At 41.2% G+C, this 13,837-nt stretch overlaps 1 protein-coding gene across 3 annotated transcripts in view; it reads left to right on the forward strand.

The window, feature by feature from the left end:
* BACH2 (BTB domain and CNC homolog 2) overlaps window positions 1–9,826 on the forward strand; it is a 220,543-nt gene extending 210,717 nt beyond the window's left edge. For all 3 annotated transcript variants that reach the window (XM_044427665.1, XM_044427674.1, XM_044427656.1), the window contains one exon: window positions 4,712–9,826. In XM_044427665.1, the coding sequence (XP_044283600.1) occupies window positions 4,712–5,194 (483 nt within the window). In that variant the 3' untranslated portion in view covers window positions 5,195–9,826. The remainder of the gene's footprint in view (window positions 1–4,711) is intronic.
* The last annotated feature ends 4,011 nt before the right edge of the window (window positions 9,827–13,837 follow it).

Raw genomic sequence — 13,837 nt, forward strand, 5'->3', positions numbered from 1 at the left:
GTCCAGAGTTGTAGTCTCTTTGCCCATAGCAGTCATGGAGCCATTGTTACAAGAGAAAATCATTGCAGCATGTCACACTGATGAGCACTTTTCTCGGTGCAGAGATCAAACAAGACGGTCTGTTGCTATACCCACTTGCTTGTTCAAACTTTCCTTAAACTTTCTGAGGAAATTTTTTAAGCACAAATCCATGCAAGCAGGATCAACCATCAGTGATTCCACATGGGTATTTGTGTCTTTTACTCTTCACAATCTGTTGTTTAAACCTTGTTTAAATATTAACCAGGTGGCTTAATTGCAACTGAAAATCTGCTTTTATGTGGTGGGGCTTCATAACATGTGAAACAGGCTTATGCTTGGGCAGGCTGGAATGTGTGGCAAGTGTCCACATCATTGCCACCAGCCACCAAGTACTTATGGTGCCGCTTTGGCTGCTTCCCATGCAATCTTGCTGACAGACATGGGACCCGCTCAAGAGCTAGTGGTACAGAGCAGCTACCAAGGAACTATGCCACTCTCGTAAAGTTATGTTTATTCCTTCAAGCATCTTTCTTCACTGTTAGCTTGTATTTTTCCTTCCCTGAGTTGCTATAGCAATGCAAGCTAAAACACTTTTGCATTTGTAGAAAGTGTCTGCAGCCAATTTTGTCATGAACGTATTTTGCTTTGTATTCGTTATGAATGTGAGTCTGCTAGAAGGAGGATTCTGAAGTTGTTGAGCTTAAAGATACCATGTCCACTTGATTAGTTATCTTGAATAGCTCTGAAAGCTGGTTCAGATATCTCTCAATTGGATAATTAGACTGTGACTCCCATATCTGATCCCAGTTCTGAAAGAAATTGTGTCAAGTTCTCACATGTTGTAAAATCTTGGCACTCATAAATCTCACCCCAGCAGGCTGATTTATGAATCCCACAATAAAAGAAGCAGGACAGCACATTTCCAAGTAATTGTGTTTCTAGGTACATCTGGCAAGAGTTCTGTTGCGCACACTATATATATCAAGGTGGCAGAATTTTGGACTTAAGAGTCCACTTCAGTCTATAAGTAGTGAAGTCATCTGTCCAAATGCTCCTCTTAAATAAGCAGTATGTAATTTGTATGTATGCACAAGATCCAATGCAGGTCTAAGGGTTCCTTTAACCAGAAGTGTTGTGCAAACACCACAGATTTATGTGCTATGCTCTTAACCAAGTAGGAAATAGCTACTTCTGGAATGTAGAAATAAAGTCAACTATAAATTCAAAAAGCATAGAATTTATTCTTAGAGAACAGTGATGGCGAACCTTTTAGAGACCAAGTGCGCAAACTGTAACCCAAAACCCACTTATTTATCTCAAAGTGCCAACACAGCAATAAAACCTGAAAACTGAGGTTTTAGTTTAGGAAAACAACTCACAGCCAGTCCAAGTATATATCTCCTTGGCAGCGCATTGACCGACCATGCGAAAGTTCGGACAATTTGCATGTAATGAGTCGCGGCTCGTGAGGTCATCGCCTGGCACCGCTACTCCTTTCCGAGCATGCGCATGGCTCCTGTGTGCGCTGTTATCCGATGCTTGGCTGCTGGGGCGATACTGGGGTGACTTGGCTCACATGCCAACAGAGAGGGCTTTGCATGCCTGCTGTGGCACGCATGCCATAGGTTCACTACCACTGGCCTAACCTACTCTGGTGCATGCCCCCCGACCCTAATATAGGGATAAAATACCATTGAAAGGGGCAATTTTGAAAAAGTCTTCCTTGAGTAGCTTTTTCTGCACAGCTTATCATTTCTGCCCATTCTAAACACATTCCATCCATCAAAATCATGCCAGGACCTCTTGTTTTTCTAACCCTAACCCTGCCCTGGTGCACTCCCCTAGCCCTAACATAGGGTGAACGTTCCATTGAAAAGAGGGCGATTTTGAAAAAGTCTTCCTTGAGTAGCTTTTCTACACAGCTCATCATTTCTGCCCATTCTAACCACATTCCAACCATCAAAATCATGCCAGGATACCTCATTTTTCTAACCCTAACCCAGTGATGGTGAACCTTTTAGAGACCGGGTGCCCAAACTGCAACCCAAACCCACTTATTTATTGCAAAGTGCCCACACAGCAATAAAACCTGAAAACTGAGGTTTTAGTTTAGAAAAAACAACTCACAGCCAGTCCAAGCAAATATATATATATACTTGGCAGTGTACTTACCAGCCATCCAAAAGCTCGGACAAGTCGCAGCTTGTGATGTCATCGCCTGGCACCGCTACTCCTTTCCGAGCATGCGCATGGCTCCTATGTGCGCTGTTACCTGTTGCTTGGTTGCTGGGGCGATGCTGGGGTGACTTGGCTCGCATGCCAACAGAGAGGGCTTTGCATGCCCGCTGTGACACGCATGCCATAGGTTCACCACCACTGTTGTAGAGTATTGTTCTCATACGCACACTTGTTAGACAAAAGAAAAGTTGCTTGGTCCCTTTCCAAGTCCTTTGCATGTGGGTCTGTATATGAGCCTAATAGCTCTTGCAAGATTGGTGTCACTGGTGTTTGCCAAATAAGGGGGTAGGTGCTGTGGGAACACTGGAGCAGGTGACTGGAAGGCTATACAGCCAAGAACGTTCACGTGCTGGCGACAGTGATGGATCATCGGAGCAGAAACTGAGCATATAAGGAGGAAAGGAAACGACACTGAGCTGGAGTGACTGTAGGTAGTTGACTTCAAAGAATGGGATCCCAAAGGACGTCTCTCCTAGTTGCTTGCAAAAAGTTAGAAAACTGCTATGGGCACAGACTACCCTTGGATTTCTCAGCTGCAGTTCCAAATTCAATTTAATTCAAGGGAATTATAGCCTAAAGCACCCTAGGCACTCTTGGGTACTAAATGATCAAGTAGCACCCCAAGCAATGTCTTTGATAGATTCAGTTGTTGGACTCTAGATAATTCAGTCTTTACGGTGATGATGGGACTAGCCTATTACTACTCCAAAGCCACCTGAACTTGGCTAAAGATAGCTTTAGAAGGGAGTGTTTTGCCAGTGCAACTTCTCTTAGAGTTTCATTCTAAGTGTATGTATACAGCTTGAAACTTTTTGCTAGCTACTTCCCAATACTTCAGGTTTGCTGCTTGACCACTTCTCTTGAACTCATTGCTGACATCTCACATGGAAGCTCTACATGGCTTTGTGAGTCAAGCTGCACTGCTGCACATATGGACCCGTTGAGGTCTCAGTGGACATTTTACCCATTTTCTCAGGGTGTACAGATCTCTCAGGGAATGCACAGCAATAAATGCGTAGCAATAATGCACATCAGTAATGCGCAGTATGCGCAGCAGGCTGGTCTCCTGCACGGAGAAGCACTTCGGGAGTGGGCCTTTCTTTCTGCCAGGTATTTTGACTGAATGTGATGTGGTGTTTTCAGAACCTTAACACTGTTCCTGGCAGCTCCTCCTCCAAGGGGGAAGACATTTATCATGGGGAAGGGGGTAGATGTAGCAAGCAGCAAAGGCCTACCATGAGCTAGGGCTGGGATGAACCCTGCCAGAATCCATCCCTTTAAGCATTCAAGGCTTCCTCTTGTGTTCAGCCCAGTCTTCCAAAGTGATCCAAGCCAAGCAGAAGGCTGCAAATGCTTGCAGAGCTCTGCTTGCACAGCTGGCAACTTTCTTCCATGTCAGCAGCAGTAGCGGCAGCCCAAAAGGCCTCTGTAGCCGGCGTGGAAGAGAGATGCTCTTTGCACAGTGCTTGAGGGACTGCTTTCCTGGCAAGTGGCCTGCGACTAAGCACCCTGCGACCAGTCTTCTTTGGCTGGAGGAGTGCCCGGGAGGAGCACTACAGGGGCTGCATTTGAGCAGCTGCTGTAGTGTGCAAGCAGGTGCTACTGCTGATCGGGGGAGGGGGGGATGCTTTCCTCGTGAGAACCCCACAGTCAAGTGCCCCTGAACCAGTCTTCTTTGGAGCAAGGAACAACTGCTCAGGCACATGGACAGGCTCTCCTTGCACAGCGCATAGGGCTCCATTCCTAGTGAGCACCCATGAATGCTGGGTGTACTTGCCAGAAACATGCTCTGTGGGCCTCCACAAAGCAAACCAGAGTACAGGAACCAAGCCCAGGGAGTTTGACAGATGCCCAACCCTGGACAGATTGCTTACACATCCCTTCCATGAGCCTCTTCTCCCTGCCCAGACGAAGACAACTATACTGGCAAAATAGAGAAACCGTTTGGCTCTTTGTTCAGCTCCTCTTTGCCAAGAGGAATATTTCCCCCTTCATGAGGGAGACTGGTAGAAGCCAGGGGAGGGAATCAGAGGGTGCAGAGAGGCCATGCCATCTTTGACTCCCTACTCTATCTAGACTTCTGCCACTTCCTTCTGCATAATGTTTAGTTTAGCTTTGCCCATACTTGTTGCCAAGCTCAATATGCTGACCTGAATGCACCCAGAGAGGTCCGCCTGGTGCCGTGGTTATTTGTTTTTCAATGCCAGGCGAAGACCTTTTTATTTAAATGCCATTTTAATTGTTAATATTTATTTATGTTATTTTTATGGCCAGGATGTCTCCAATTATATTATATTGTTTTATATTGTTATTATTTATTTGCTGTTGTAAGCCGCCCCGAGGCTTCGGCGAATGGGGCAGCATAGAAGCTTTCTAAATAAATAAATAAATAAATAATCCCTGAATTAACACCTCTTTTCCTACCATCTCATTTCTTTTCCTACACTCCCAGGTTTGTGAGAAAGAGAAACTTCTATCAGAAAGGAACCAGCTGAAAGCATGCATGGGAGAGCTGTTGGATAATTTCTCCTGTCTTTCCGAAGAAGTGTGTAGAGATATGCAGAGCTCCGAACAGATCCAAGACCTGCACCGATACTGCCCCATCCTCAGGCCTATGGATCTTCCAACAGCAGCCAGTATCACCCCTTCACCAGCCGGAGTGGAGCAGAGTGTTGTGACGTCGCAGTGTGTCGGAGAAGGATTGCAGTGCTGTTCAGAGCAGAGCTCTGCACAGCAGCTCGGAGCTCACTGGCTCCCGAACAACATTTCGGACAAATGTGCACCAGCGAGAGTACTGGATGGAGCTGACCAAGGTCCTTACTCTGAGCAAGAGCTCCCTCTGGAGCAGACTAACCAGACGGTGACGGTGGACTTCTGTCAAGAAATGACTGATAAGTGTACGACGGATGAGCAGCCCAGGAAGGAGTACACCTAGTGTGGTGCACTTTTGCCTCACGCCCGGCACGGCATTCTGCAGTCAGCAGTGGCCACTTTTGTTCCTTGTTTCGGTTGGAGAGCGTCTCTGGTGCACACTACAGTGGTCTTAGCAGCAATACTGTTTTTAAGTATTCCCTCCTCTCTACAAGCAGGAGTTTATCTTCTTCACTATGGTGCTATCCCTTGCTCAGGCAGGGGAACAAAACAGTGGCAACACTGTCTGTTTCTTTTTTATTATTGTTATTGTTGTTACTGTATTTTAATTTCAATAGTCAACAGGGATGGACATAACACCTCTGAGGACCCAAACGCAGCTTTTTCTCAGTGGCCCGTGTCACAAAACCCTAACTCAGGAATTTCCTCTGAATGTTCAATTTTTCATTGAAGACAGCTTCTTTACACATCAAAGTTTTATAGCTAAACTGTACATACTATATATAGTATATATAAAAATATATATCCATATGCAAAAAAAATCCCTGCATGCCTCAATTTTTTCTCATGAAAGCAACTGGAAATGTTTAATTTCTATTGTATAAACAGAATTCCAACATTCCTTTTTTTGTCAATGCTAGAAGTAGTTTGTAACTGTTTTAATATTTTCCCCTCACCACTTGGTTCACAATTCAGCAATATCATTTAGTTTGTATTTTATTTATAAAGTTTTAATGTTGGAAACTTATTTGAAATTTTAATATGGACAGCGTTTGTGGCACAGCTGTCTATCCTTGTGTTGGTGCCCGTTTGAGCAAAGTGGGTTTTTCTTTATTTTTCTCAGATACTGTACACGATGGTCAACTTTGCCACTTGCACTGAGTTTTGGATCAAACCTCTTTTCATAAATGAAGTTACAACTTCCATAGAATTCATATACTGTATTCTTAGGCTTCCTCATTTTCTTTATCCTCTGTTAAGCAAAATAGAGGTGGAAAAACAACACTCAGGAGATGATTATATAGGGAATAATCTTGCCAAATATGGAATTCACCCAATATTGTCAGTTGGGTATTTTCTGTATGCCTCTTCCTTTCCCTTTTTTAATTTTCCCAAATCAAATGTAAATATAAAGTGGCTGCTTTTTTCTTTTTTCTCTAGGAATATTTTCTACTTGTCAAGTATGTTTCGATATTTAATAAAATACCTAAAAAATGTTCAGTGGCCAGTGTATGTCACTGACGTTGAGGAAAAATAGCTGAAGGCAAAGGCTGTTTACGTCAGTGTACCCGATTCTGCTGACTCTTAGTGAAGTTTGAATTCAGCTTCCCACAGCAGTTCTTACTCTTTCAGGTTGTAGTAGTGTTGCTCATCCTCACAATAGACCCGTTGACCTCCATGTATAATTCGATCAGACACCATCTTACCCAGGTGGTAGTTACGGTGCTTTACTACACTGGCTTCCTGTTTTCACTGGCCTCAGCACATGAGAAATAGTCTGGATGAGAGAGGATTCAAGGACTAGGCCTGTAGTAGAAAGATGAATAGAGGCTGCTTAGAGCAACTTCGAACGCTACAGCGTAACAAGCATATACTTCTGTGGAGATTTGATTGCTCACATGACAAAAATACCATGCTGCAAGTTTCCCTCAGGTTATAGTATTCTCATCAGCACAGATTAGCATCTTTCTCAGAGGAAAATTTGTCAGAGGAGTCACTTCAGAAGTACTGAAGCTCCAGTCAATTCACAGAATTCCAGAGGACCCGAGTCCCACAGTGATTGCAAAGCAGCCTTCTTCCAAGTATGACCTCTGCCCTTCAAAAACACATGGAAGCAAATCTTCTGGAGTGGTGGGCACAATTCACCAGGAATGTTCCTGCACTGTCCTCACTGGGATGAATGGGATTTGTTCAAGAGATGTTCTTTTGTGCAACTTCCATGGATTTCGGGAAGACATATGTAGGATATACCTTCCCCATTGCTGATGGATTGTGTCCTTTTGTCTGTATATGTGGTGTGTTTTTAAGTGACTTTCTACTTTGACTATGCCAGGGTGCTTCAAGCTATATTTTATGATGTCATCTATGGTTTACAGATTGGTACTTTTCACCTGTATTATGGATCAGTTTGTGTCAGGGCACCACATGGAGCTGATTCAGGCAATGTTTTCTGTTAACTATGACAATGCTTTCCTCCATGCTAATGTTTACACTAAACGGTGTGGCACTTGGTGAATCAGCATCGTTTTTCTATTGGAGGAATTGGCATGCCCCCCTTCTCCTTTTTTTTTTTTTTAATCTGTTTTGTTATGGGCTTCTGCAGACAGCTTGCCAGTCCTGATATTTCTCTTGGCTCCAAATTCACTGCAGCTCACCTGCCAACCATACATTGCATGTGGCATATTTATAGAATGGAAACGGAGGTATGTCCTTATGTAGGTTGGATATATATATGTGTGTATGTATAATTTAAGTATTAACCATTTTTGTAAAATAAATATAGAAACTTATTTCTAACTGTTCACATATTTATATGCGTCATAGTGCTAGTTCAAGCTGTAGGGCGAAGTTTCAGCACCAAGGTAGGAAGTCCTCAATTGGCTTTGAAAGTGTAGCAGTTCCATTGGATGGGAAGAATGCAACCAACCATTTTGTGTGCCGAACCCAAACTCTGTAAAAGGATATGTAGATATAAAGAGGGGGGTGTTGTAATCAGCTGACGTTGCAAAGCCCTTCCATGCTTCGCAAAGAAATCATAAGTTCTGTGAGACAGCAATGTAAGCTCAAGTTTAAAGCTACATGTGAACTGTGTTGTAGCTTCATAGCTAAGTTTTGAAAATTGAGATTTTATTGATGTTATTTGTTTGTTGATGTTCAGTTGACAGTATTTTCTGTTGCCTTTTTTATCTTTAAGTGACCTCCCACAGCTAGTTGTGGTGTTTCGTTGGGGTTTTTTTTTTAAATTACTATTCAGCCAACCTGAAACTGGCTTTTGACATGAAGATTTAATGTCACACCAACTCATGTGCAACTGGTACTTTTGACCTCATTCCTGTGGTTTCAATGTAATTGACAGAATGTGTTGTTCTACAGCTATTGTATTGACCTGGCTCTTTCACTGGTGCTGGGCCTCGCTACCCTTTCTTTCTGTTTTCTCTTGGGTTCATTTTTAGAGAAACTATTTTAAGGAAATCCACTGCTCAGATAAGTTGATCGTTTCAAGCTTTTTAGGACATTATGAGTTTGGCTCTTCACCATTTAGAAGTGACTGATTTGTATATTTGCTTCCCTTGGACTATATATTGTGCACGGTTCTTCAGAACCACATGTGGGTCTTGGGTTAACTTCAAGGGAGACATTTAGGAGAATTAGCTTCAGAGCTGGACATAAATTGTACATTTCAATTGCATTGGGGTAATAACTAACTGACCAAAATTCTATTTTTAAATAAAAGCCTGCATTATTCAGCAATGCAAAAGAAAAAGAAAGAAGATACTTCTACCTTTCATGGATATAAATTCATAAAGGAAATGTTTTGTCTCAGTTTGACATTTTTATGCTAGATATAAGCTGCTTTTGCACGATACAAGAAGCTTGTAAAGTGCATACATTTAGACCTGTCCAGTCTGCATCTAGTTCTCCTTTTTATTTGCCTTTGCTATACTTCGTATTGCCAGAAAACCTCATTTCATTTAGGCTTACTCTGCTTTTGTCAGGTTGAGTGTTACATTATATAATATATTTGCGTTATCTTTGGGGGTGCCTTGAATACAACTGAAGTTCATTGCAACCTGATTCTGGAACAAAGAACTAGTGCAAAAGGAAAGATTCAATCCAGTTACCAAGGCATCTCAATTCTTACATCCTAGGTCCAACAAATGATGACTCAGGCGTCAGAGTTTGATGCTGCAGTATAAAACCATTATTTTATATATTGTACAGGTAAATTATTCAATGTCTTTCTAAGGATATATGCTGCTTTTAAAGATGCACTATAATTTTTTTTGGATCTAATCCATGTATTTTTGTTCCCCAGGAAGTAAACACACACACACAGCACCAAGAACTAATTCATTTCATACACAGACCACTGTGATTAGTATTCAACCGCTATCTCTTTAAAAGAGAGAGCAGAAGCTAGATCAACTTAAACATCTTCAGCTTCTTATCACATAATGGTTACATTGAACTCAGTGCCACATTTATAATTTTGAAAGCTTCCACAGACATCTAGAAGTATATATAGGCCGTTTTAAAGAAAAGGAAATGATAACTTGTGTCATTCTGACTGAAGTAGGGATTGTCAAGTTTTGGCTTTTTTGGACTACAAGTCCTATTAGCCCTAGTGAGTATAGCAGGTGTGAGGGATGATGGAGGGCCACACATTTGCCCACACACATGAACTCCAAATACTAAGATATTCAGCAGTTGTAGCTATTCTCATGAGGAAAGTTACAGCTCTGGTGCTTCAGTTTTCTTTGCCTCTCAAAGGAAAGACACTTTTCTGTTGGGTGGAATATGCCGTTCTCCTGACAGCTGCAATGTGTTGGGTTCTTTAATTCTAAAAGAAATAAACCTTTGGAGCCTTTAGTAGAAGTGTAAGGTAATCTCATTCCAGAACCATTGGGATTTTTTTCCTGGTAAACTGTAACCTATGTATGCTCATTTTTTAAAAGTTTTTAAAAAACCACGCCTCTAGATTCAGCCTGTGGAGTTTGTAGATACTTTGAACATCCAGCCTCATGGATAGTTTAGCTAAGTCTATGCAAGCTTAAGATCCTCACCAATTTAGCACAGACCAATGACTCCATAGGCAATCTTCACAAAAAATGAACAGATTTTGTGTTTATTTCTCTCTTATTGACATGCCAACATCCATTTAAATGTGTACATTTAAAAAGTTTCATTTAGCGAAGATGGATAGAAACAAATGACTTGGTGTAGTCTAAGGGAAACCTTGCTAAAACCATGGTAGCTAATTTTTATCTACAATATAAAATCAGTGTGTGTTATTTTGCTTGTTTATACTATGTATATTTATAATAATTGAATTATTTCGTGACTCAGGCATCAAATGATGCTTCAGAATAGAGTTGTATGTGTATATATGTTAAATCCATTCAAACAATTTTATGTATATTTTAAAAAAAATCTATAGTTTGGTGGATTGTAGACTACTAATAAATTATAATTTTCTCTGGAAGTTAGAATGTCATTGCTTGCTGTGTAAAAGAATTATAGTATTTTCCTACACTCCACCAATATTATATATATATCAAATTAAATCTAGCAATATGTGTTTGTTTTTAACTTATACTGCTCATATGGTTCTATACTTGCTGTGATGAAAACCACTACTCTAGTGGAGAGTAATTATTCAAATTCCCTTCCCAAACTTAAAAGAAATACCTTTGATTATAAGACGCCTCAATGATATCAGCTGTTTTGTGTAAGTCCATTTTTCGTACAAGCTTAGACACCTATGCAGTATAGGAATTGATATGAACGTTTTGTGCAGCCTGGTCCTGTGCATGTTTACTCGAAAGTTACTCTCACTGAGTTTGACAGAGCTTATTATTAGATCAGTATGTAGGACTGCAGCCTTATAAATAGAAGACCTTAAACAGTTTTGTCAGAAATTGATTTTTGTTGCTGCTCTAGATTTTATGATCCACTTAATTTCAAAGGCATTTGGAACTGGAAATTCAGCCCAGGATTTCCCATAGTCCTCTGTCGTAACAGGTCACTTCAGGTTTGGCGAACCAGCCTGAGTAGCTGTCTTTGTTTTCTGTTTTTCACGTCTTAGAATTTGGCATTCGGTTGAAAGTGAGCATGAGCTCTATTGCATTGACAGTACCACAAAAAGTACATTGTGTGCTTCAGAAACTGGTAGCTACCACTTGTAGGACTAAAAAATATCCGAATCCCTCCAGTCATCAGACACAATATTAAATATTTTGTGGAGATCTTTGGATTGATTTTTGCTATTCAGCTGAAGGGTCAACTTTGATTTCAAGGGTGACGAGCACCCCAAGAGTTTGTTCCAGAACCAGTGGGATACAAGTGCACCTCTACTATATGCCTTACAAACTTCAGAGGCCATATTCAAAACAGGGTTTTTATCAGTGTATGCAAGGGGATGCAACCCCTCTTCTCTTCCTCCCCAGGTCAAACAGTATGGACAGTTTTCACACATATCTACCTGTATACTCCTCTGTACCTCTCATAACTGGTCAATGACTGTAACAAGTTGCATCAGGTGTTTTTCTATATACTTTTTACACAGATTCTATGCGATTAATGTAACTTAATTCAATGCATCATTTTATTGTACTAGTTCTTAAGCTTGTCTATTTTTTTTCTAGGTGACTGTGGTTTCTTGTGATTTTTATTGTATAAATGAAATGGCTGTTGATGCTTATTCCTTGTTACTAAGAATTTTTACCTTTTTGGAAAAACAGCATTGCTATGAACTAATAAATTTAAGACTTCATTTACTCATTGTAAATACAGTATTGTGCAAAGAAGAAGAAAAAACCCTTTCCATTCATTTGAATTGATAGTGTTAACTGAAATTTGTCTAGACACCATTTCTGTTGATGAAATAAAGACATATCATTATGTATTGTAGATTAATGTCTCCTGATTCTGAATTTCTTGCTGTTGTAGTCACTTAGAAAGCAAGGAAACTAAAAATACAGGTTAGAGACAGTAATTAAGGTTAGAGTAATCTTACTCTGTAATTAAGATCCGATACTGGAGTATAGCATTGTAAGGAATCACACTTTCTCCGCAATGTAACAATGCCCACACAGGTCACACAGAAATGTCTTTCATTTCTGACATCCTAGTATCAACTACATAATATGACTTCACTTGAACATACCTTATTTTTTAGATAATTTTTAATTAATTCAGATTCCTCACTTAGCGACTTGTAGCTGAATGGGTGATCTGCCTCTACTAAAAAGTATTGCATTTGAAATGTGGGTAATTTGACTTTTCATTGGCAATTTTGCGGATGGGAGAGAGTAACCTCAGATTAGCCTTCCTGTTATACATGACCATTATCACCAGAGAGCATTTGGTGGGGAAAGGACTCTCCAGATTTCAAAGAGGTATCTAACTCCACTTGCAGGAACATTCGCCTTAAGAGTTTGGCAAGCTGTGTTAATGTAAGAAAATACTAGTGTTTGCCATCAACAAATCATGAGGTGATGTGCCAAGTTAGTTTCCCACCCATTGCCTGAGCCACTCCTAATTTAACCTTTGCTCTTCCGCACATGAAATATTAAGCACCACAAGAATCCAGGTGAAGTTCTTGCTGGAATCAGGCCTTGCTGAACAACTATAGGTTGTAGTGGCAGATTGTTGAGATCACTACCATTACACAAAACAAGCATTATGTCTGGGATACAAAATGAGAATTTTAGGCTAAATTTAGGCAGGCTATGTTAGTGATACTTTTTTTTTAGTAGTAAAGCAAGAAATTGATGACTTGGTAGTGACAGCATTGAAGTTCCACCTGCACCTTTTTAGATCAATTTTCCACATAAGAGTTTGCTCAGGCATAAACAGCTTAAGGAAACAGATGGGGCAGTGCTAATGCACTCTTGTCCTGTAAGTGGGATCTGGTGGGCAGCTGGTTGGCCACTGTGTGAACAATGCTGGACTAGATGTGCTCTTGGACTGACCCAGCACCGCTCTTCTTTAGAGGATTAGTTGTGCCCTGCTAAAACTAGAGTGAAACAGAAACCAAACTTCTGTTCTGCTTTGGTCTCATTGGGCCAAACTGTCATTGGTTAGATCCAGACTTAATTACCTGGATGGCATGACCAGGCAACCCATTACAGTTTGCCAGCCTTGTTTGTTTCCATGTGGCTTGTTCTGCTGCCCAACCCTAACACAATGGCTCAAGCATGGGTTGTTGTCCATGCACAAATGGCCCTGAGAACCCATGGCTTGTTGTTGGATTGTTCAGGGTGGCTTGTTCCCCAAGTAATGTGCAAACCTGATGTGATGGCTTCTGCATGTCTCACTAGAAAGGACTACAAACAGCAGCACTCTTCCACAGGGCCAGATAGGATTTGCCCCCACTTCCACAGGAAAAACAGAAGGAAAATGCATTTAAAGATAGAATTGCATTAAACGAATCTGTTAAATACCTGTGTGATCCAGGCTATATCACTAAAGTTGTTGACTGACTTTTTTTTCCGGCCCCTGATCCTGCTTGGGCATGGAGAAAAAGTCTGCTAACTAGAGACTCGCCGGACAATCTCTCTCTGCCGCTGTCGCTTCAGCACAACATGCTTAGCCTGATATGAGTTGCACACCCCTGTGATGGTAGTAGCTGTCTTCTCTTCATCACTCCTCTAGCCTGGCAGATTCATGTCACTGTTACAATCTGAAGCGTACTAACCTTCGTGGGTATCCCCTGTCATTTTGTGGACAGGATTTCCTTCTTTAAATCTACTTGATCGTCCTGCCCATCACCTCTGAGTGCCCCTCTGTTTAAGGCAGGGGCAGGAGAGAGAAATACCAGTAAATGAAGAATTCTCCCTGCAGCACAGCTGTTGTTTCTAGAGCCAGGCTGCCACATGCATTAATGGGGACAGGAAAGGCAGTGGGTTGAAAGCACTATTATCCAGGCCATGATGAAATCCAATCTTCCCTTAAGCAGCAAAAAACTGAATTGTGAAGCTAATCT

Source organism: Varanus komodoensis, unplaced genomic scaffold, assembly GCF_004798865.1.
Source record: "Varanus komodoensis strain SLA01 unplaced genomic scaffold, ASM479886v1 scaffold1, whole genome shotgun sequence".
In the NCBI taxonomy this organism is placed as follows: Eukaryota; Metazoa; Chordata; class Lepidosauria; order Squamata; family Varanidae; genus Varanus; species Varanus komodoensis.